Genomic DNA, 26,364 nt, shown 5'->3' on the forward strand with positions numbered 1-26,364 from the left:
GAATTTAATCCAACAACCTATCAGTTTACTGGGATATGAAGCATAAGAAATACTTCTAAGGATCCATTTGTAAAGGTTCAGGTTTAAGAGAGGCTTTTGTGCTTCAGAGAGTGTAAAAGTTGCTGTTGAAGATGACCTGAATCACTGATAACTCACACATCAGTGGGAAGCAGCAACAAACCTGCTTTTCTCCCACTCCAAACCTGTGCCATCGCATGCTCTTAACTGTGTCATGACTGGGATTCATAGGTACTAAAGATACATGCCAATTAATATAATTTGTTGCAGATTTCAGTTTGGAAGATGTTTAGGAGAAGCCCGAAATGCTATATTATGTTCTCAAATTCTATGCATTAATTTAAAAACAAAGATATCTGATCCCTGTCTATTGTACTCCTAAGACAGTAACTGGAGTTGTAGCTTTTCAGCAGGCAGTGCTCAACAGAAGGGAATTGTGTGAATAAATGAAAAACCAAGAGAAGCTCAAATGGACTACAAGCAGTACTCTGTACAGTGAACACCCATTTGCACAGCAGCAAAGTGTGCAATGGCACACCCAGATGTGCTCTGGGCACTCATAATTAACGGCATCCTGCAGTAATTAAGATGGTAGGTGTTGGTACCATGAAAGAACAATGGCATCCAAGCAAGGTGACAAGTACAGAGCCAGTCTGCAGGCTCTTCCACGCCCTGCTACACACCCCCCCACACACACCTTCTAGACTGGCAAACAGAGGGCAGGGGGAGAAGGGAAAGGGCTGAAAATGTTAAAAAGATCAGAAGTGAGGCTCCAAAAATGACACAGCTATCCTAAAAACAACCAAACAAAAAGATTACATTGGTTATCATCTTATCATATATAGTTATGGAAAAGACAAGGGGCTCGGACTGCCATGGTTTTGTCTGCAGCCACGAAGGCTGGAAACTGAATTCAACGTTTCAGGAAAACCAAGACTCTCAAGGCCATTAGAAAACTTGGATCATCATTAATTACAAAGGTAATGAGTGCTGTCAGTGCTGAATCTGATGTGGTATCCTGAACATGGAAACATTTCATGATTTTTTTATGTAAAAATAAGTAAAATTACAAGTGTAGGTTTCACTTAGAGAAACTACTGCCTGTTCTGCTGCAGACTAGTGGAAGCGATCGGGAGTAAGGCCAGTTGAGTTGACACACTGTGTAAGAGGGAACACGACAGTCAATAGCTTTCGTCAGTAGCCAATGTTAATTCTGTACACCTAACACAATTACTTCAAAGAAGAAATGATGGTAGAAGTTATTAGAGCTATATTTCCTCAAAGATAAAAACCAAAAAAAGGAGGGGGGTGAAAAAAGCGCACTGTTTTCTTAGCACAAGACCGGAATCAATTGCCTTTTCTCAGGAAAAACAAGTACTTCTAACGTTTTTTTATACGCAGGCTGTTCAAATAAAACAACCCTGAGAACTAAGCTACAACTTGGATAGGCTGAGTAAAATATTTGCCAACTATAACTACGGAAGTGGCCAAACTGCAAAAGAATATTTTCAATACGCTGCCGAATTACGGAACTATTGGGAAATGTGGTATTTACGGAGGGAGGACCGTGCTCCCATTAGGATATAATTGGCTCTAATGGTCACTGCAATTAAATTTGTTAATTATCTTTTGTCTCAAAGAAAAATGTTGACAGCTGATGACGATTCCAGGAAAGTTTCACTTAATTTTAGAAGAAAATAGCTAGCTTGCCCCAAGGAAAAACAAGTTATCAGGTTCAAGCAACAACCAGGAAATACCGTGTACGCTCAGCTTGTAACATGTTGTTTACCAAATAACTGGAGCTGTTAAGAAAGCATTAGTTAATAAGTCAGTACTCTAGAAAGTTAGATATTGTAACATTTTGAGGGGAGGCTCAGATTTTAATCTAAGTGTCAGTCATCACACTATCAGCTCCAGCGGTGCTCCAGTCCAGGTGCGCAGGGTGCAGCCCAGCGCCGCTGTGTTTGCTTAAGATGTACCACAAGTAAAACTGGCAGGGTCCCGGTGTGAAGGCTAGCGTGACGCATCCCTAATCAGCCCTTAATTACCTTAGTTTTTTTGTACTGTTAAGCACAGCACAACTATACGGCAGGGTATTTGCCAAGCTCATTTAATTAATCTACCGTTTTATAATCTCACATCACCCGCTAGTTTTTAATAGACTGATTAATAGAGATAACTACCGTGCGTGTGCAGTTTAGGTCTTGAGCTGACATTTTTTAAACCAATGGAAACTTTTTATTACCTTTAATAGGTGCAGCAACAGTAGAGACTAAAGCCCCTTTCCTCTCAAATAGTTTTTGTCACCCACCTGCCCTTCTCAAGAGAGGCAGTAAAAAACATCATATACTAGCTGCAATTCCAAGGATTATTTTATTAGTGCCCTAAATTTAGCCTGCTGAAACCCACAGCCACCGCTGCTAAGCCATCGTGAAATGCAGTGTAACATACACCAGTGGACCTGCCTCCATATCAAGAGCTCTGTCAATCCAGCGCTATCACACGTAGATGCTATGGTGCAAGCTGGCGCTGCCCCGTGCACCGTGTAACTCGTTTTTCAGTGTCACATCCCTTCTGCTTCCACAGAGACCCACCAACCAGCCTGCTGGACCGACCTCTGCTCTATCAGCTCCTATCGCCTACCAAGATTTCAACTCTCATTTCTATCACCACTTTGAGAAATGGGACATTTTAGAAATCGTGTGTCTCACAAAGCGGTACCCGTAAGAAAAAGTTGCAAGATCAGGCTCTCAGATTGCGCGTGTATTAACAGGCACGCGTGCGTCACTACTCTTGAGAATATAAATGCTGCACTTTATTACAAAACAATTTTCATGATATCTTCATTTTCAGATACTTATCAGCCAGGACTGTCAATACGTCTTATTTCAGTTCTTTGCAGTCTGTAAGAGATGTTCTTAAGCATGAAACTACTTCTGATTAATAAATAAATAAACACGCATATATATATATACACACAATTTACAAGAAAGGTGTGTAGAAATGAGCTTAAAATATAGTTTGAATTAAGAAAGCAGCTTTTCTAGCCTGAACTGTTGATGACTTAAGTTACTAACAAACTTCCACATATTTTAGTGTACAAGTTATATCACTATGCTTCGAGATTATTTTTATAGTTACTAATTTGTGATATAAGCTGTTAATATTTTACATTACTAGTAGAATAACAGCTAATACAAATCATCAATAATATCATAAGCCTAGCAGAGAGTTATTCTGAGCTCCTGGATACATTCAGGGGAAATATAAACCACAGAGAACCTAAAACTGAAATGCAGATTACATTTTCTTTGTCAGAATCACATCCACAGAATCAAACTAATATGGCATGTGAACAAATGCCAACAGAATGCACTACACCCTAAGCTTTTACTCAGGTATTCCAGCATTTGTGAACTCTATAGATGTGATTTATATAGTGTAATTTATTTTCATTCCAGTATCTGTCATATCCCTTAATATTTTACTGTTTATGCAGATTTTTCCACCAGACAATTTTTTTTTTTTTTTTTTTATGAATGTCAACAAAAACATGAAGTATGTTTGCCACCATTATGCCTGTAAAAATTGTACAGGTACTAAAGAATAGCTAGAATTTTTATATATTTCATTCTAAAAATATGTTTGAGAAACTTACTTTGCAAGTTTATTTTTCTGTCTGTTGAATTAGGTATCTTGATTGAAGTATTTTCAGATAAGAAAAAGATTCACTCTTTGTTCTTTCGAAATTCCAGTTAGCCTAATGTAAAACAATTATGTCCCTGTAAAAGAAGTTATCCACATATTTTTTTCTTGTATCTTCATGTTGACAATAAACATGATGTTACAATAATCACTTGAAGGTGCACTCCAGAAAGAACAAAGCACAGGTATTCCCAAGACAGATAGAGGGAGCTGTATCTCCAGATTTACTCTTTAAAGAGACAGCTATAAACAAGGTATCAGGTTTAAATTTGAAAATATACAAATTAATTTTATAAAATGCCAGCTGGTTTTGACTATTAGAATCAATTAAACTAGGCTTTAAAAGCTTCAGGGAAAACATCATTTGCCTAAAGATCAAGGTACAATGAAAAAGTTTTAGTTTTTATAAAATCAAATACTAATAAATAAATAAAATAAAAGCTACATCAGTATGGTAGGGCATTCAGGCACTCAACACTTGCTCTGTTTTTTTTAGCTTAGATTTCCCATGAACAAATATTTGCCCGTTTTCCTGTCTTAGTGATGTAATGGCAATATTGAAAAACATGGCATGTCATCAGTAAAATATGTCAAAAAGAAAAGTATTAAACAGCATTAATTTCAATACAGTTGAATGGACAGGTATGATGGTTTTCTGAAAAAAAAAAAAGCCCTTCCCCTCTCATTCACCCCAAGATAAGCTTATAGAAGATTCAGAAAGGTAAACATGATTCTAACTGAAAAAAAAAGAATTGAGGGAAAAATACACAGAGCTGGATTTAGCAGTGTGTGTACCTTCCCACTGTTACCTTCGATTATGTGCTACAGAAACCATGCTTTGCATCCATGTCCTGAGATCGAGCTAGCTCCCTGCTGCTGCTTAGCCCCACACAGGTAAAATTATGCAAACGGAAAAAGTAAGAGAATACTGCATATATGGAATTTTGTGAACGCCGGATGTCAACCCCATACATTACTGTTGGGGTTTTTTTCTAAGGCATTCAACTTTACTGCTTATTTCTTACTTTTTAATTAAACATACTTTTCTATCTTATAAAGGGGCTGGGCGAAGGGGCAGGAAAGAAGCTGTTCTACATTCATTTAAATTGTTTGCAAGATTCACTGTGCTACTGCAGCCTTAATCAATCCACCATATCCTGCTTTAATTCCAGTACACCCCAGGTATAAAAAGGTCTCCACATTTGATTATACTTCTGAAAGACACAAATATAACTGCATATGATTCTAAATTAGAGATTAGTTTTAAGCAACTGCTATATGAAAAAAAGAAATGTATGGATATAAAGACCGACTCCCTTACTCCACTGAACAGTGTTTCTAATGCTGATGTAAATGGCCCTAATCCTACCGAAGGGCCCTTCCTGGAGACACCTTGAGGCACCAGAAAAGCAGGGCTGAACCCCGTCCTTACTCTTGCTAGAGGTAACGATGTTAAGTAAGATGGGCAGCAACACATTGTCTCATGAGTTCATTACTTCTCTGGGTTTATTCAAATTCATCTCATTTTTCACCTGCACTTTCATACAGTGATACTCCAAACAATGAGTCAAGATTGATATCTAAGTTATTTTAAAATTTAATCAAATAAAATCACCAACAATCTGCGTCTCAGACTGCTTATTGCAATCATCCCACCCCTGCATGTCACCTTTCCTCAGGGCATCGTGCCTCATGCTTCCCCCCTCATTGCGCCGTTACACTATTTAGGAGCATAAACTCTTCAATTAATACTGTATCTTCTCTAATACAAAGATTAGTATTAGAGCAATTATATGAGTCATTATTAATCACAGAAATGCTACTCTGGAAAGCAGCGTACAAAAAGTCTGATACAATACTGGCTACTAGAAGAGCCATTTGCTAACAGTATTTCCTGAAGTCGGTGTTTTCCCCGCTCGTACTGCATGAGGGACCTTCTCCTTCCAGCTCCCATCTATCAAACACCCCGATACAGCTGTACAAAAGCTGATGTTTCAGACTGGGATTTTTCCAAGGCAGGGGGCAATCTCAGCAGGTGTGACTAAAAAAATTACTGAGCAATTACTCAACTGTAATTGTATAAAAAAACCCACAAAACAAACCAAAACCCTAAAGAAATATGTATTAATTCCTTATATTACTTGAACATAGTTTGATTAAGCCTTTGTGTTCTGAAAGGATGAAACGGATTCTTTCTCTTTAAGAAGCAATAGGGAGTAATAATTGTTGGTAGGCCCTCATGGGCTACAAATGCAGCTAATTATGCTTATACTTTAAAATGATACTTCAAAACTATTTTTACTACAAAAACCTCATTCACAGGACAACTATGTTTAGTTCTCAAATAATTATTCTATGCAAATCTCTTCACCAGGCAGGTACTTTTGACTGCATATTACTATTCATGTTCACTTGGATTAACTAAGTAAATTGCATGTTCTAGTAATTTCAATAGAAAGTGTGTTTATAATTCATATAAATAGTATCATAGCTGGTTTTTATGCTGTTTAAAATTTTTCCACACCCTTCTGAAGTACTAGCATGAAAAGATACAAACTTTAGAAGTATGCTGTGCATGCACATATTGTTTGGCAACACCATCATCTCTCCACAACTACCACTTGATATTCTCTACAAATATTCCACATATTGGACATTTCTACTCCTCCCATTGTGTACAGCACCATGGTATTGCCATATTCCTGGTCAATTTGGTCTATAAACTTTTTTCTTTTTTCTAGATAATCTTGCATCTGGCTGTATTAAAATGTACATTGCTCAGACTGAACGGAAATTTTTAGAAATGATACACAATTTGTATCTTGACAGCATAACTTGGTTTTCAGCGAGACTAATTTCCCATCAGACACAGTCTCCTTCATAAACATTACTTCTGATGATGGTAAAAAAGGTTTAGTTTTACTAACATGTCCCAGATACCACGTTAGGAAAAGTTAAGATATACTTTATAGTCATGTGTCCTAGTAAGAACGAAGACCTAACACCCCTTCACATAACATAACTTCATCTACAAATTGAAAATGAAATGCTTAAAGATGCTAAGAATACTTTTGACTAAATATAACCAGATGTTTTTCTCGGAAAACTAGAAAATTCTTTTTTCAAGAAACCAGAGGTTAAAATTCCATGACTCTCCACACCGCAAGTTTAAAGGTGAAAGTGAGGAGACTCTGAGAGGAGAGAAAGAGATCGGCTAAGGAGAACTGCTCAACAACCAATGCAGTGCCATGGCTGTGCAACTCCAACCTCAAGCTAAAGAAAAGTCTCTTACTTTCGTTGAGGGAGTGTAACTACAAACATGGATATAGAGTAGTTCAACTATAGTAAGAAATTGTGCCTTTGAAATTAGATGTGAGAGGTGTGGTTTTTAAACATCCTTTTAAGCATCAGGAATTTTCAGGCTTTCAATGTCATTTCTGGGATACTGATACTTCTGCTATAACTGGATAGTCTTTTCCTGAAAGTGTTCCTGAGCAACGCACAGCATGGCACTACAACTCTGCTGAGCCTACACTGGAGGCACAAGTTGTCCAACCTACATCTGGAATACGTTTCAGTATGGAATCTTACCTAAAAATAACATTAGTTATTTATATTTAATGTTTGGATGAAAATATGTCTATTTCAGGTACAGTTGGTTGTCTCTAAGGTGTCAACACTAAGCAATATTATTTGAAGTGGAATGTTTTATTTAATATTTAATAGCACGTATAACAAAACTAGTGGGGAAATATTGGTATTTCAGAAAAATATGAAATGCCCATCGTCATTCAAATGTTATTTCAGATTCCTGGTAGATGTTATCATGTGTATATCAAGAACACATTACATGACTTAGCTTTACCAAGGAATTAAACAATATTCAGGTATTTCAGTATGTTGTATATTATAGACAATGAACTTAAATTTCAACTTGTGTCAATATGACACAAAAACCTCCTGTGAAGTAATTATTTATATAAACATAAAGAGGATGCTTGCTGAAAATCAAGTCCAGAATGATCCAGTCAGTTCTCTTTCAGAAACCAGTGTAGTAATCATCTAGCTGAGTCAGAAACTGCATTTTTCATTCCACCAGCCAAGTTTCAGGTTCACCACAAATGAAATCTTTCTACCAATTTGATTATCCAAATACCTTTTCTCCTGAAGAGATGAGTCAGAGGTCAAAAAAGTTGAAACTTAGGCTATTTTCTAAATCATTTTTAACATACAAAGACAGCAAAACAATGGTCTGTTAAGATAAAATACAAACCCAAAGCTAAATCTAATTTCATACTTACTAGAAGAACAGTTACATGTTCCACTACGTAGGACAGCATCCAAAAAGGAACTGGTGTTACAGTGGGCCTTTTATAAAATAATTAAATACTTACATAAGTAGCACCTCTTAATAAACGATCACCAGCAAAGGAGAACACTTCGTAAGACACACCATACCCCCTTTTACCGATGGGTTCACTATAATTCCATCAACACCTAGAAGTTGTACTGGATCTATGCACAGAACTTAGGCTACCAGGAAGAAATTCAAACGATCAAGTACAAATCTGACTGCTTGTAGTGTTCAAGTGCAAACAGTGATCTCTTAAGTATCCTTTTTTTCCCCCAAGATACATTCATTATTTAGAACCCATAAACGTTAAATAACCAGGTGATCACTCAGCAGTAAATATTTACTTATTTTAATAAAGGGTAAGAGTCCATTTACAAATTCCTGGATAGAACACTACATACTGATGTCAGCCTATTTAAGAACCAGCTCTTGTCCCACAGGCATTCATGCAGCAAGACGACCAAGATACAGAGACTAATATATTAGGAATTCTTAGGTCAGTTTAAATTTCCTCTAGACTAAACCAGCCATCTGACTTTGGGGTGTGAAATGCACCCCCATAAATACGTGTCTCTGTCAATCAGCTACTGAATTTAGACTGATAATGTCAGGCTTTTGAATTTCACCTGAAGAAAATACTGAAAATACATCAAACCTGTAATTTTTATAAACCTTGGGTTTGGTACTCTTTTTAAAAACACATTTCTTTTGTATAATTCGCGACACCCACTTATCTACATTTATTTTACCTTTTGATGCTCTACACTGCATCCTAATTAAAGAGAACAAAAGTAAGAAAGAGATGTTTTCTAACAGTCTTAATTTTATTTTTTTCAGTTTGATACCATCTGTCCAGTTAGCCTTCTGGAAAACAAAATTTAAGGAAATTATACAATTATATAATCACATATTTCATTTTAGAGTTTAATAGCAGCTCTTAGCTTGGCTGATCTTCCTCTTGGGTTTGTTTGAATATCCTTGGCCTGGGGTGTGAGAACTTTTTTCTGTATAAAAGTCCACCTGGAGCTGGATTTTCCATGCAGAAATTCCTGTGTTTCTTCTTTTTTGGAGCAGTTTTTCAGAGCCTGTCTTATCTTCTGCCTTGAGCCAAGATTCCACTTTTCTGTCATGTCTATTCCATAAAGAAAACGTTTGATAATACGATCTTCTAGTGAATGAAAGGAGAGAGCTACGAGGCGACCTCCAGGTTTTAGAAACTTCTCAGCCATCTTCAGCCCTATAAAGAGTTCATGGAGCTCATCATTTACAAATATTCGCAGGCCCTGAAAAGTTTTGGTAGCAACATGTGTAGGTCTTTGAAGCAAGTCTTTGCGTGCATACAGTGCTGATGCTGGAAAAGCACCTGTCAAATTTCAAAAGGTATATGTTAATATCTTATTATTTCTACATTGCTATCCTGACATTAATCCACTCATGCATGATGACTTTAAAGGAAACACACTTAGAACTCAACCCTGAGCGGTAAGCTTCCTTCGTTATATCTTTATTTTCTGCTTTGAATTCACATTTCTGAAAGTAAAACACATTAAACTGAGTTGGCTTGTGGTTGAGTGTTGGGTTTTTTTCCTAGAACCTTTCATAGATATTTCTTCCCCAAATGCTTCACAAAGTTAAAATAAAAAATGATGACTGAAACCAACATAGGGAAAAAATGAAGATGGGTTAGAAAAGTCTCACTTTACAGCTCAATGTAGTCAAAGTTAGTTGAGTATTTGTGATGGTTTGTTTTATGCTTGTAAGGCAAACAAAAAAAATTAATATATGTTGGACACAATTCTAACTGTTGCCTTCTAGAAACCTACGCATTCTTTCACCGGCAGAGATAAGATGAAGACAATGTCTACCCCCTTCAATGAATTACTTAAAGTGTCATCCATGTTTGGGGATAAAAATTGTTGACCACGGCACCTATGTTTCTTCAAATACTCAGAAAAATATCTTGAGAAATTTAGAAAATGCAACTGATACGTGTTGCTTTTTCATGTGCCTATTCAGCAGAATGTGTCAAGCTATGAGTTTGTTGGATAAAAAAAAAATCACCAGATTGACTAATTTTTACCAGATACACAAAACTCTCTTTTCCTTTCTCCAAAATTCTGATATATACATCTCTGTAGAGACTGAAATGTTGACAGATACTTTAATATATCATTATTTAATGTATTTTAGGCTTGAATTTTCATTATCTGAGTACAGAGCAAGAAGCTAGAGAAGCCAGATTTGATGAATCAAAGGGACTAATGTGCAAGAGTCTTACAAGACCTGTGAAACCTGAGTAAACTTATCATCGATTATGTGAGTGAGTGCAGGAGTCTGATAAAGATAAACTGAATGAATAATGCTGGCGCATAACTGGAAAGAGTTATTTTTCCAAACAAGAGGGCCCATTAGATATAAGGCAATACAGCTGCTGTGTATGTATTAAAATGCCTTAATTCCATGCCAGTGCTGAACTACAACATAATAAAGCAATGGTTTTGAAGTAAATGTAGTCCATAATCAAGTCATTGATATTCTACACAGTGGAGCAAAAGAAGGGAACATGGTACCTCTGAAACAAGTTGACTAAATTCACATTTACACAGGTGACTGCAAAAAATTTAATAGAGATATCATAATCCAGTACATTGGAACAGAATAATTTATTAGTAAAATTCTGGAGAGTTTTAAAGGCGAGATTTTACTTATGTCAGAAAACATATGTGTTTGGCATCACAAACACACAAGTGATCATCAGTGTTCAGCAAAGGGAGAGGCCAATAATGGGATTTAAAAATTCAGTCATTATGAACAAAGTTATTATCATGTATGCAACATATGTCAGGTGTGCTTCTGCATACCCAATTTTCCCAACTACTCTCCCTACCTCCTCTAACTGATGCTAACAGCTCCTGAATTAACTGAAGGCACCCCCTGTAGCTCTTTCCTATTCCTAGAGTCTGAATCCTTCGAGACAGAAAGTAGCAACAGGATCACATTCTCCTGCTACAACCTACTGCACAGGATTTTGTGACTTTATAAACTCTGTTTCACGAACCAGATTAAATAGATTTAACCTGCTGGAGCTAGGCTCCACCATCACCGAACAACTCTAAAAAACGTTACACTAGCTAGCTAATATAATTTCTGTGTTTGAGAACACCCCGTTCTATACTGTCTATAAATCATAAAAAGAATATATACCATCATTGTATGAGTCAACAAAGCTTGTTTTGATGAAAGAGCTGAACTTAAAGGAGAACTGGAAATCACAGAATGTAAGATGTCCCAAGAAACCAAATGACACCAAGCTTGCACTACCTGGCACAATATTTGTTTCCGTGTATCTTTACGTACCTAAAAATAGATTATTTGAAAACGGGATCCTTAAAACAGTCATTGACTGCCATTTGTGTCAGAAGAAAACTCTCTATTAATGTGTAACATAAAGGAATGCTGTGCTGAGCAAAATAGTTTTCTTGAAGTAGACAACTAAGAGCTACAAACAGTAGCAATATGCTCAGAACTCTCAAATAGTTATTAAATGAAAAGAGAGGGTTTAAAATCAGCATGTGATATATCCAGAACCACCACAGGACATGCATGTTTCCATAGCATGTACTAAGTGACTAAATACATACAGCTTTGTATTCCCCGTGAAACCTGTCTCATGATTCAGTCATAACAGCATTTTTCTTCAATGGAATTCGAAGCTGAAACATCAGTTTCCCTGGGCATCTTTCGAATTCTTTACAGAAGCCACGGTCTCTTGAATAAGAAAATACCTGTTTTGTAAAAGATCTCACACAACAAAGCTCTCTCTTTTTCTAAGCCTACTTTTAAACCCATTGAAAACACACCCTGCATTTCCCCTCCTCCCCTTCCAAAACCCAGCCCACCGCTCCCGCGTTTGCTCTATGAAAACAGTTGTAACTGGAGAGCAGAAACACTGTTCCCTTACAAAATATTTGCTATTAACAACCTCGTGGGTTAGAAAAGTGCTTTTTTGCTTCTACCTGTATTGTTCCTGCCCCTTGCTGGACAATTTGCAGCTGTGACTTGAAGAGCATCACTTTTATACTTCCCGGTTTGGGTTGTTCCTACCCAGAGCTGGTGTTCACCACTCAAAGCAGATCCAGAATTTTTAACTATCATATGCTAGCAGTTTAAGTATTTTCTAAAAATACTGCTGGTTTTCTGGGGATGATCCATTTCTGATACTCTGTGAGTATTTCAGCTTCCAAAAGGATCAGATAAAAATGAAGCCAACCTACAGGAGTACAGCATGTAATTTATGTACAAAACTGATGGTGCTTCTTGATTCGGAGCTACCCATAAAAAGAGAAGCCGAGAAAGAGATTCTTTATTTAAATGTCCACAGCCAATCTCACTGGCATTTTAGTAACATACTGTAAGTTTTTATCTCCTATGACACCAAAATACCTTTTACTTATCTGAAAAAACAAGTGTGACATAAAGAATTGCTTCAAACGCGGTTTGGTAAAAATCTAAATAGACATGACATGCTGATATCTGGCCAGATTCTCAGTAGTCTGATCACGAACACTGCTATTTTGCAACTGCAATACTGAATAGATAAACAGAAGAAATGAGATACTTAGGCTACCAGCATGACTGGGACACTAACAGGTCTTTGGAGATTCTTCCATTTGTACTGCCATGGTTGCCGAGTGTAGTGTCTGCCCACAATAATATTCTATGACAATTAACTGTGACATTAATCTATTACTATGAATTAATTTATCCCACACTGAAGAAGAATAAATTAAACCCCAGATATATTCACTAAGTATAATATAGTCTTACATGACTCAATTGAATACACACAAACAGCACTGCAGGTCATATATAATGGTACAGAACACCAATATTCAGGGAACCGGTAAATGCAGCCACTTTGCAGATGTATGCAATCTAACCCACACTCCAAACCATGCCCAAGTTCAGACTTACTGGTCTGTCTTCAGAAACTGGGATTAATTAGTAAATGTAATCTGTGGTAGTGACTGATGGCTGTCACACTGGCCTTCATCTTTTTAGTAAGGTGAGTAGATTTTCATCTATGTTCCAGGGTGAAAAATTTTCCTAGCCCATTCTTAGTTCTCTGGTACAGTTAAAACCCTATTTGTGCTTTCTGCTAAGGCACCAAATCTCTCACCCAGCCCCCTCCGACTACCATGACACTGAAAGAAAATCTTTCCTGGTGACAGGCTCTACAATGTACAAAAATATAAAAAAATCTGTATGGGAAGTTTGAAAAATTAATTTCATTCATAAAAATAACATGCTTCTGGCTAGATGACTGGTTTGAAATCCCAGTGAGAGAAATTATAATTTTTAGTTTTGGGATGCCCTGATGCTACTCACACTTTTAAAACTCTAATAGATTCACATGTTGAAATGTATTGAAATTTTAAAGCTTGTGAATGAAATTAGCAACGTGCTGTGCCTGTCAATATGAACTATTAAAGTCCCCAGAGTGTATGAGAGTGGGAGAGTTTAAAAATTAATTCAGATCGTGCACCTGTTTGCAGGAATCCGTCTGTTGAATTAGCATTGCATTTAATAAGTTTCTGTGACGCAACTAATGTCCTTTTGTCTAAGCTCCCTCAGTACAGTGTTAATTCTCACCCATCTGAAATTCAGGCAATATTACAAATTCCAAACTGATAATTAAAGTCTATAAATGTAACCCGATCTGAATGAGACTGGCTTTACCCATAAAAGTTCTTTTTAAACTTTTCAGATTTCTTTAATATCTCATCTTCAATTCCTTTCAAGTTAAGTCCAAATGATTACATGATCTCAAAATGATCTGTTAATAGATTACATACCTAAATGCAATTGAGAAAAATTAAATTTTGAACAAACACTAATAGATAACAAGGTATATTACCCATTGAAAAGAAATAAAAATAAATCATCAGTTATAACGAAAAAGCATATTGAATTTACATTCTAAAAAAAAAAAAATCACTATTTTTAACCAGTTTTCCTGCACACGGAGTTAAACCTACCGCTTCCAAACAACTCAATGAGTTACAGCAAAAGCCATCAGGAAGTGCTTCTTAACCAACTTCCATACATCTATTCATAGACCTTCAGCTGAGAACTACTGATGTTTTGTATTTCCAGAGTGTACATCACTGCAGATAGCTTTTTGAAAATTATAAACAGTGAGCGGAGTTCGATTGTGCTGCTAGGAGAGATGATGTTCGCAGGACTGAACAGAAAACTCCTTTTTGTCCCTTTTCCCATGTAAACTGCAGACTCCGTAGCTCACAGAGATCTTATTTAAATGGATGAGAAGCCTTTGGATAACATTTAGAAAAAAAAAAAAAAAGCTGTAGTTTTTTTAGGTTTTTTTGTAGGACCTTATTCATTGGCACAGTACGTAGAGAGAGGACTTTCAGGCTCTATGTCAAGAAATTAAAGGAATTATTTTCTTGAATTGGAGCAAAGGAGAGCAAGAAATCACTTGGGTACTTGAGTTAGCCCCAAGCTGGTTTTGGCAATCTTGACATACAAATCTATTTATATATTTCTTCCAGCTATACTTTAAAATTATTACTCTTGCTAATAGAAACTTTAGAAACATCTGATTGTTCTGTAACTGTTGTGGAGCTGTTTAATTGTTTGTTTTTTAATTACATCCTTCACTTTTGTCTCCCAGTCAATTAACAACAGTAATACACGTTCTAACCGTTTGGGGGTGGTAGGAAAGACCAGAAGTCTAGCATTCTATAAAGAGAAATGAAATTCTCAAATTTCAGGCCAGTGCAAATCTAGATTCACTGGGATTCTGGTTATCAGCTGGACTGTGACACAAAACTTTGGATTTCTAGAAAATCTGAAGCCAGTCGTCTATAACATGTGAAAGAAACATGGACTATACATGAAGTCTCAGATACTGACACAGCAGAGAAAGAGATGTAAATGCCCAGCCTCACTGGCTAGATTTTTTGCTTGTATTCTGGCTCCTATACTAGGCAAAAAAAAATAAATAAATAATCCTGTTCTGGAGAGATAATCATGCTTGTATAGAGTCTGCAAAATCTAAAATGCAAGATTTTATTAATCTAATTAATACTCTATTTTTTTAAAGGACTTGACATGTAACTAATAGGTCATAGATCATCCTCTGGTAAAGTCCTGAATTAATCAGGTGGTTTTTTTCTGCTGTGCATCAAGAGGATCCTGTAGCTGTGGTCTCTACCACTTTCGCCCTTGCTTACCTCAATAACTTCACTAACATCATTTTGCATAAGAACATATAGATGACAGATGACAAATTAAATGAAATACATTACAGCTACCAGAAATTTTCTTCAGGTATCACCAGTTCAAAAACTAGAGGGATCCACCATTGTGCTCCTTTACTGGAGGAATCAAATGAAAATTGAAAGAAGTTCTACCCAAACAGGGATCGGTGTAACAGTCCTAAAAATGGTTTTAACTACTTGCATACTTCAAAAAAGCACACAAAAAATACATGTTTATGGTCTTGACAGATGTGTGCTGGATTCATTCTTTGGCATATATACTGTCTGATGCATACCTGACACATGTATCAAGGTGCTCTTCAAATATAGCAGAGAGTTTAAAGTGAGAACAAAAAATCTTTCTCACTGTCACAGAAAGTGACCATTAAGTGACGACTCACATGCAACACATTAAACATGAAGGGATCTTCAATCACTGCCTTTTATGCACTAGTATTTTTATTTCCTTTGTTCAAGCCAGTGCACAAAATTATTTCAGAAGTTACAAGTTGCTTGTTGATAGCCTGCAGCCCGTTACAGCTTCAGCACAGCAACATGGTGACCTCCGTCCCTAGAACGGTACATCAACAGTTCTCCAAAAGCACGAGATACATGTGACAAAAACCTAAATTATTAGTTCGTGATGTTGAATGACTGTATTAAAAATGTAACTCTTCAAGTTTTATGAAAAACTCGGTGTTTTATCTCTTTGAATTTTCTAGGATTGATTGTTCCTCACATTCCTTATATTTACAGCAGGGGCTTAGGACAGCACACAGGGTCTTCAGGTCCTTCCCTCATATCAGCTGGCCTTTGGGCCTTGGTTCACTGGGCATTTTGCTCAAGAATCCTGACTTATACAAATCCAAACCTTGTAATTTCTTTGTCAGTCATTAAAATTAAGTCACTTAAGCTTCCAATTTAAGTAATATGAATTTTTAAGAACAAATTTTTTAAAAAGTCTTCAGGGTACCGATACAATGTGTAACACTATTCTTAAGCAAATGTTAAATTGGCATCACCATTTTAACAGTCTATATTCTAAGCAGTCAGCAGTTTAGACTTATGATAAGAGCCAGTAATTTTAATTTCTTGATTAAAAAAACCAAAATACCCCAACGTTACATATTATAATGTTAACAAACAGGATTTGTGTCCTACATTTTTCCTTGAAAATTTTCACTTGAGAACACAAACATGAAGGCTCTTGATGTGAGCACAGTTCCTGCCTAACTGCATTTTGTTCAAGTTGTTTACAGTGAAGAGCAAGTAAGATGAAGTGCTTCAATAGTCGCTTCAGGCTGATCTAGTTGGCATTCACAAGGTGACGCAAGCTGTGTAGTGCTTAACTTTTTGCTTCCTGGTTCTTTAAGTAGACAGAAATGATCTGTTGTCATCTGTAATTGCAAACTGCCATGGTACTTCCCCTCCAAATATTATAATGTAGAAATTTTAAATCAAGAGGGATATGTGACGTATCTGATATTTGAAGGCTTATCTATAGCTGGGATAAAGAATTCCCTAGGTTGCTGTCATTCTGTGTTTCAACTTGGTTGGCAAAACGACAAATCACTTCATGTAAAATCCATTATTAAACTAATTATTAAACTACAATAGAAAAAGTGGGAGCTTAAATAAAAAGAAAAAAAAAAAAAAGAAAAAAAGGGAGCACACTGACACCAGAGCAGAATAGGCAGGATTAGATCCTGCATGATTTCAAGTACAAATAGATCCCTCTGGGACTGTGGGGATTAATATTTTTTCTCCTCAGCCACTGTGAAGAATTAATGAGAGTACCTGCAACAATGCTTGCAAGCTGCTGAGTTCTGGTGATGGGGTATATGCTGCGTGCCTGAACGATGGCTGAAGCGATTTTCTTGGCGTGCCTCTCCTCCCCGTATGTTCTCAGGATGGACGCAAGCGCCTGTTGATCTAAAGCATTCACAACATCAGCAGCAGTGGGCATGTCAGGGTACCTACGCACAAGAAGAGCCAATTAGTTCACTGACGTCAGTTTTCATTGACAAGAGGTGAAGCTTCATAGCATTGAGACATAAAGTCAAACACACACTGCATATAAGTGCCTTTGAGGTTTTCAAATAAGAGACAGCAACCCCATGAAAACAGATACAGCTTGCGCCTTTTAAATACTTTTTCTTTGCTACTTTAAATGGAGTTTGTGCTTAACATCAACTAGAACAGCTGAAACGTAAGAAACTGAAACAGGTATTATCACAAACTATGCTTTTTCGTTTTTATTATCCAAACTATGAGTTGACAAAAATAAATACATCTCAATATCATGGTAAAATGGAAATGCTGTGTGATTTTTTATTTAGCCCACTTTAGAATAAAACTTTCCCCTTATATGGGTTCATTTTAGTCACCTTGCATTATATGTTTTTTTCTAGCCAGAACCAATTTCAAAAATCTCTCCTTTCACTGGTGTGAAAACAATTTACCTTTCACTAATAGGCATAAGAATTTACATCCAAATACTGTTTGGAGAGAATACAAATGACCTAATATTACAAATGAAAGGAATTATTACAGGATGAACAGCATAAGCCATGCAATTATTTTTTAAAAATCTCTGTCACTTTGCTACTGAAATAAATCAAGGCATCGTATAAACATCATATATGGGTTTACTTATCTGAGAAAACATGCAACCTACATAATAAATTCTCTTCTACGCAGACGTGATCATGCAGAATATTTTTCAGGCACTTATTACTCTCCTGCAGTATCTTACAAAAGATAACAAAACTTAAAAATCAGAGGCAAGTAGTATCATAGCAACAACCATAGCGTAAGGCTTTTGTAATGCCACAGGTATCCTTTGTTCTTATGCTCCTGGTCCATGTATGCATCCTCACGATGCAAATATAAGCCGGGAGTTCAGATTCGTGAAATCTGAATCCCAGGAGGATCATGTGAGCTTTTTACACAAACTGGAAAAGTGAGAATCATGAAATTTGTTGTGTTAAGGCTTAATATTAATGTGTTAAGATAACTCCTTAGAAACTGAGGCTTCGCATTGGGTCCGTGTGAGCAATGAAAGATCAAATAACATTTCTTAAGGCTACAGGTTCATTGGAACACAAAGCAAAAACTATCATTCTCCCAGTAACGCATTATGTCATTACACCATCAATTATACAACAGAGATCTTTGGGTCTTCATGTAAAAAGCAAAATGCCACAGAAATATATTAGGTTGTATGAAGATGAAAACTGCTACGTAAGTAGAAATTATCCTTCCACCATTGATATTCATGCCCTTGAATATACTAAAATCCAATGCTAATAATGTAAATAGAGGTGATCTATTTAGTAATTGTTAATTTGACAATTAAGTAAGCCTACCTTCTACACAATGTGAAAGCGAGCTTATAATACAGTTAAGGAAAGCTTACAATAAATCTACGGGTATGCAAGACATTATAATAGTGTGCTAAAAGCAATGTTGCTATCTGATTTCCACTGGCAGATATTAAGGATGGGATTTAGTTTGTTTATTTTATATTGCATTCCTTTCAGAGAGGAGTAACTGGGTCAGATGGCCATTGCAGAAAAGAGGGAGGTTGCTCCTTTCCTGAGGGAGCAACTGAACGTGTTCAAGTGAAGGTTCCACAAATAGTAAATGTCGCAGAAAAGGAAAGGGACTGCAGTAAGGGGGTTGTAAGCCTGCAAATGAAGCACAGTCTGGGAAACCGCAGAAATAACAGGGAGAAGACCGGCCTCAAAGAGAGATGCCCCTGTGACTGTATACACAGACTCCAAAAATGTAAAATTTTAATGGTATAGTTAATAAAAATGTTACTGGTTTTATTACTTACCACTGGAACTTTCCTCTTATTTCAAAGAAGAAAAAGAGGATAACCAGGGTTCCAAGTATCAAGATCAAAAAAAGCTTTGCGGCAAAAGACAGTCTGCTTATGCAAAATTAGATATGGGTTGATAATGAGAGTTCTTCAGTTTAAGGGAACATAAAATGCACAGGGGTTGCTGAGCACAGTTTTTGAGTGTCAAGGAGAAATATTTTATTGACGGGTACCTGTCACTATCCATCCTCATGTCCAAAGGTCCATCCTTCTGCAGAGAAAAACCTCTTTCGGGTGTATCAAACTGCATAGAAGAACAACCAGCATCCAAGAGAACTCCATCCAGAGTCCCTGGCTCAACTCCAGAGGAGATTAACAGAGCTTCTGCCTGGCTAAACTGTCCTAGAAGAGGTTGAATCTGTTTCCTGTAAGAAAATAATAAATAGACTCAACTTTAATTATAACAGCACAGTGACCTCCCCTACGTATAGCAGGAATTAGCCGCACACACTTGTCTCAGAAGCAATAGAGTTACTCCCAAAGTAACAGTTGAAGTACTTGTCATATGTCAAAACTGGTCAAACCCACCCATCAGCGGCTACTTAAGCTTCTTTAACTCTTTACTCCCTTCCTGCTTCATCTCAAAGAAATGGAAACGAGACTAAAATTTCATTTCTCCAGCACGCAGGAACTCAAAGGGACACCGTTCCCGTTCAGCAGCAATGCCCTGACCACTCAGGCACCTGCTGTGCTAAGCATGGTTCCTAGTCAAGCGAGGCCAAAGTGCAGAAAAGCACAAACGGTTCTTGGATGTAGAGGAGAAGCAGACAAGGAAGAACCGGACTGCACAGCCTTGTGGTTAAAAAACTTCTGGGCTCCTGTCATGAGACAAACACCTTTCTTTTTAGTGGTATTCACCATTACAAAAGTAATTGGGTAACTGAGGCACACTGGATCATAAGCAGATAAAATACCTCGGTGTAGTTTCGATTCAGGCACCTGACCACTGGGGAGGAGTTTTGCATGCGTTTTTGTGCTTAGCGTTCTTCTTTCTTAGATTTAAGATGGTTCTTGCTATGTAGCAGGAAGGGAAAGAGGCGCGGCAAGGGAGAAGATGACACATCTCCGAGGTGCCCAGTGCTTTCTTGGGTGTCTAAACCTGGAAGTTTCATTCGTGCTTAGATATAAGGTGACTTACAATCACATAATTCACCTATCTTTCAAAATCTCCATGAATTTCACATATTTAAAAAGATTAACCGACATGCTGCTGCATTTTTAAGCAGTGCCTGCCAAACACAACATATTTCTGCCCCTAACAAGAAGTTACTGCCTCCACCTTCGAGTTTTGATTACAGTTTGGACAACTGCTCTTCAGCCACAGTGATCAGCATTCAAATTATTACAAGGTCCACCAGCTTAACATATATAATTCTAAGTTACATGAGCAGCCCTGAATGGATGGGGAGCGATTCCTTTAACTGTTTCAGCTACAAAAGGATGACAGCCGCCCATATATCTTTTGACACATCAGCGTTACGGTCATTTCGAAAAGAATTTTTTTTCAAAATACCAGCTTCTGTCTAATCCACCTTTCAAGCCAGCTTAACGTCAAGACAACTGGCGCTGACACAACTCAGTCCACTCCAGTGGCTACCATTGTAAAACAGCGTACAAACAGGGGATGGGAAAACTTTTGGCACCCATCCAACAGGAGTGAGAAAATGCTACAAAGCTTAACAAAAACACCCAAACCAACCCACCATAGGGAAAAAAGAGAGAGAGAGAGAGGGGAAAAAAATAATACAAGCTCTGTTAAAAGGAGGAGGTGATGAACACAATCATATGGAAGAACACTTAGCTGCACAATGGTATCCTCATTACAGCAGGATGAATCAACGTATTTAACATGGCACAAAATCCAGGAAATACCTTCAATGCACAGATTTCACGAGGGATATCACGATCACACTTATGCATTTTTTAATTGATTGCTGTCCAGCTTATAATTAAATACAACTATCCAGCTTAATAACAACTGACAGTTCCTGAAAAGCACAATGATCCACTTAAGAGATTTAAACCAATTTAAGCTGTATAGTTATAGTTTTGAGATTGTATTTCCCCTCAATATAATGAGAGGAATTTTCTTGAAAATCTGCACTACTTTGCCCAACTGGGCAGTGTTTCTAACTTTACAACTTGTGCGAATGAAAGAACTTTAAAATTCCATATGTGGGAGATGAAAATAAATGAGATCTGGACAAAATTATAAATTGCCACTGTCAAGTTCCCCCAACAGACAGTAATCCATGTCAGCAGCTATGAACTATGAATGGCTGTACAGTGCTACCAACCAATCTGAAAAATTATTCTGAAATTTACAACTTGCTAGAAATTTTATTACATTTGGGAAGTGCCCTTTGATTTGTGGTCTGCCACCTCTTTGCAACTAGGAAAAGGTAATTAAAACAGAAGTATATTTGAGGTTGAAATGTACTCTTTGGTAGAGAGATACTTCAGCTGGAGAATGTTTTGGAGTTTGCAAATAAAAAAAACTGAAAAGGAATTAGATAAGACATTTTCATGTCAGCCTTTCAGCTGTGTGAAATAACAGCTTCCGAATATAACATCTTTGTTATATGCTGCATTTTGTGTATCAATAGTGGATATAGGTTGTCTCTGTGAATATAAATCTTTACCAAGAACAGGTGCTTTTCACGAGATTGCAATGACTACATTAAAATGTTCATGCCAGTTCCCTGAATTTCTTTGTGGACTAGAAGAAACAATTTTAAGCATATTGGGTACCTCATACATTTCAATTAATCAAGCCAAGTATACAGCTATAAAAGATTTATTACCTTATGAAAGGAAATACAAGTATCAACTTTTTTTTTATAGGTTAGTAACAATGATGATAGCGACAACAAGGACTAATCTATTAGATTATGAGCATGACACGTTTATTTAAAGAAAAATATTTTACCAAGAATTCATCTGAATTATTAGAACATAATAAAACTCTTCCCTTGTCTACTATTCTTTACGCCTATATTCAAATAAGAACTGTCTGTTACACACATAGTCTTCTCTAAAAATGCTTTATTTAGCCTCCATTCCTTTTACCTTTGGATTTTTGTTTACATCACTTGTAAATCCTGTTTCCAGAATAACCTGAAATAAGTAATAAAAAACTATGTATCCTATCCTAAAAATGTTTATTCCCTACAGTCACATGCCTTCTGCTCTCCCCAGGTTTGTAGAAATTCTTCTTGCTTTCTGTTTCAGTGTTCCACTGTTTTCCTTGGGCATTAGAGGAATTATGTTCCATGACCATACTCTCACCTAGTGTGAAACTCTATTACCCTTTCTTTCTTAATATATTGCACAAACAGTGCTCAGAGGAAAAAGCAGGAAAGGTAAACCAGGGAACGCCCCTAAACACCTAATAAACCAGCACATATCACAACATTGCAGACCAAGGGGTTTGGCGTTTTAAGTGCGTCCTGGGGATAGCATTAAAAGCTGTTAAGACACTACAAAGGGTCACTGAGAGAGCTTTTTAATCATATTACGTGATCTTTGAAGGTTACAAGCTAACTGAATCCAATTGTCCTGCTTAAAAGAAAAAATAAACTTCATACTTGAACAGCACTTTAAATACTCAGAATATTTTAGAAACAAAACAGCTGTGAAGAGCTTTTAGCCCCTCTCTTACAAATGTAGAAGTAAAATTTGCAGGGTTTCATACAGAATGACTTGAAGATACCTATATAGAAATCTAAGCCAATTTCAGAGATTATGGTCTGAGAACATAAAAAAGCAAACAGTACTTGTCATATGTTTAGCTCTTATTTGGCTGGGGCGCGCGCGCGCGCGTGTGTGTGTGTGTGTGTGTGTTGATAGAGTGGTAATTTTTGATACATTCCCAACTGCTACAACTTAAGCAACCTCTAACCTCAAAGTATTCAACATGCTCATGGCCTCTTTATCAATTTTGACATTTTCCAGGAAAAAAAGTATTCAAGCTTTTAAAAGAACACTGGGAACATTGACAAACTATCTGTTTTTAAAAATAATAAAAAGTTATTTCAGCTGCTATGTATGTTGTTGGGGCCTTAATAGATTCTATCACACAACAGCCTCAAGAGCTCACAGAAATCTTGTACTGTTTGCTACAGTTGAAAAATAACACAGAACCTTGGATTTGGGACCCTCTGTTAGGTCATAAGACAGTGTTTTATTGTATTATACTGTGACACATAGCATAATAATTCTGACAGACAGCACTGGATCCACATTTCTCAGTTATATGAAAGAGCAGAATGAGAAAGAGTTCAAAGTGTCCTAATGTATTTCAGGCTCTTCTTTCAGTTAACCTCTGGCATTCTACAATGCTTTACAAAAATATTTCCTTTTCATTTTACTCATCTGAGAGGGATGAGCGTAAGAAAAACAAGTAAAGCATGAATATAGCTCCTACAAAATAAACAAGAGAAAAATCTTTTCCCTTATTTAGTTTCTCTCCGTTGTCACAGAGGTTGCTGTGACATCAATCATCCAAGTAATTTCACAGAAAAGTACAATTACGCTTTCATGGTGCTCCAGCATTTTTTATGTGTATGTAACAATACTTGCTCTTGACCTTTCACCGTTGCTCCCCTTACAAATTCGATGTATGAATACACAGAAAGCTGGGAAGCAATGATCCCTTATCAACAGTGAAAACTGCCTTCTACTCAACCAGAATAAATGGTTTCTTTAAGAAAACCAAGGGAAAACAAGCTTTTCAGCTAACTCTTGCCAATGCACATCAAACGAGGAGACCAATCTGGTGCTTTGGTTCAGTTGCCTCCACTGAGACTGCCAACAGGGGTGCCAATTAGCACTGGCTGTAATGAGGGAATGGGTACAGACCTGGTTTGATGTCATTGACTCACTTCACCTGGGTCACTCAGGAGCTCTCAGACAGCTGCGACTTTCCTTCACGGCTGCACTGTGCGAGGCACATCTAGAAGCAAACCACGAAGTACTCCAGTTGTAAAACCCTGGGACTTCCAGCATCCTACCTGGAAACTGTTGTGAGAGTTACTCTGCCTCAGTGCAACACCCCCCGTTAAAAAAACCAATCTGAATATTCTATAAAAAATTTGAAATCGCCTTTGGCAAGTGGGAAGTTGACAAGGTTTTCATGTTTGCAAAAAATTGTAACATCTATCAACTTATCAATGAACCTTGTCATTACGTTCAAAGCTTTATAAAAAATTTAATTAGTTCTGGAAGAAGCCCCTGTATCTGTCTGAGAACTAACAGTTCAGTTTAGGCTGGGTTTTCTGCTACAAAATTACAAACATGAGTCTCAGCTGCTGATTAACAAAAGATCTCAAACCAGGAAGACATAAAAAGCAATTTCCACAGAACAAAGAAAGTTCATATTTTTGAATTTGAGGGCTATAACAATAATTTTATTCCATGTGTTAGGACCACAGAAATGTTTTATGAACTGGTGAATATTTACATATTATGTACTCCCACTTAAAAAAGGTATGCATACATTCTAAAAATTAAATATTTCTTTCCATATAACTTGAAGACATAACACCACCCACCCCACCCCCGACAAAATGCCCTTTCTTAATTATCCTGTAATTAATTTTTGTATTAAGATCAAATTGCATTATTTTATGCAATTTGCAGCTAGCCAGAGTTAACACCTTTGTTATAAAATATGCAACCTTGTTATGTATGCCATCTTTATTACATAATATATCTAAAATATGTAACAGGCTGTCACCATTCAGATGTGCCAAGAAAACCAAGCCATCAGAATGATTTGCTTTTTATTCATGAGAGCTGACAGCCCAAAGGGCAAGACACCACCCATCAGAAAGATCATAAATATTTCTCTGACGTTACACTGCTGCATCCAGGGATTTTAGTTTGAGGCATATGTTGGTTTAGCCTTCACGGCAACAGGGCAGTCCAGTTCTACAAGGTTCCGCGGACATAATGCAGGAACAGCTGAATACCTGCATCATCATCTCAGGTCTACCAAACATTCCTTGTGACTCTCAGCTTCATTAACGCTGATTTTAACTTCAAAGCTGACCAGCTTTCTTTACACCTCTGACTCTCTGTACTGGTTTCCATTCCCTCTCCTGTTCTCACACAACCTCCAGGGAACACAGGGCGGTGACAATAAGGACCACAGAGCAGAGAACAATTTCCTGGGAAAAACAGTGAATCAGGTAGCAGAACTGCCAGATACACTTTACAAAAATGCTCACTTTCCACGATGATTGAAATCGAAGAGTTGAGAGAAATAACTGGACTTAAAAAAAAAATGTGAATCACTGAAGGATTCACGGTCTTTACTGATGCAGGACTGTCCCACTACACCACTTGAGGATGGTTTGGGTTTTGCAGGCAGAACCACACACGGTTCTACTTCCATTCTGCCACGAGTGGAAGCAGCCAGCATTCAGCATAGCTCTGAAGCAAGTAGATAATTGCACAGTTATTTCCACAGCCAATAAAACCACACTGCCCCATCAGATCCAGTATGTACTATACGTGTCAACGAATCTGCCTGTTATTTCAGTTCTCCTAATAACTGCTATTACTTTAACATTACTGCAAGAAGTTTTGATGGTCTTGTAGCTTTTCTGCTGGCAGTTTGCACAATCACTTTTTAAGGGTGAATGTTGATCTAATTATTAAAGTTCTATTTCTACAACTATTTTTAACTGTAAGAAAAGGTAATAAAGCAACTTCCCTTAGATTTGATAAATCTTATGCATTATTTCCTTATTCTTTCTATACTAACATCTTAAAAGGTATCTTTACCAAAATCTCCTCTCCATTCCCCAACAACCCACAGAAATCCATACTTTCCTTAAAGATGTAATGGTGCTTCATTGAACTCAAAAGAAACATTGCTACTGGGCTTTAAAAGGAAGTTCTGCTTAATTCAGTTGCTAAAACCCTGTAGAAAACAGAAAGAAATTCTGGATATACATCAGCAAGTCAGAAAGTGCAAATTAACACCAGAAACGTAACAACTGTGTATAAACATTTAACAACTGTGTATAAATATTTTTCTAGCCCATGAATATAAGAATACTAGAATCTGTAGCCACAGTCATTGCAGACACTATTTTTTTTCAACATGCAGG

The 26,364-nt window shown here is 37.0% G+C and overlaps 1 protein-coding gene across 7 annotated transcripts in view; it reads right to left on the minus strand.

Moving 5' to 3' along the window:
- Positions 1-8,880: 8,880 nt before the first annotated feature.
- The window catches only part of METTL15 (methyltransferase 15, mitochondrial 12S rRNA N4-cytidine), a 94,998-nt gene continuing 77,514 nt past the window's right edge, over positions 8,881-26,364 (minus strand). For 6 of the 7 annotated variants that reach the window (XM_027784156.2, XM_055813555.1, XM_027784155.2 and 3 more), the window contains exons 4-6: positions 19,420-19,611; positions 17,158-17,336; positions 8,881-9,440 (exon numbers count right to left, since the gene is read on the minus strand). In XM_027784156.2, the coding sequence (XP_027639957.2) occupies positions 8,995-9,440; positions 17,158-17,336; positions 19,420-19,611 (817 nt within the window). In that variant the 3' untranslated portion in view covers positions 8,881-8,994. The remainder of the gene's footprint in view (positions 9,441-17,157; positions 17,337-19,419; positions 19,612-26,364) is intronic. The other variant, XM_027784154.2, reaches the window with a different exon arrangement.

This window comes from Falco peregrinus, chromosome 9 (genome assembly GCF_023634155.1).
Source record: "Falco peregrinus isolate bFalPer1 chromosome 9, bFalPer1.pri, whole genome shotgun sequence".
NCBI lineage: Eukaryota > Metazoa > Chordata > Aves > Falconiformes > Falconidae > Falco > Falco peregrinus.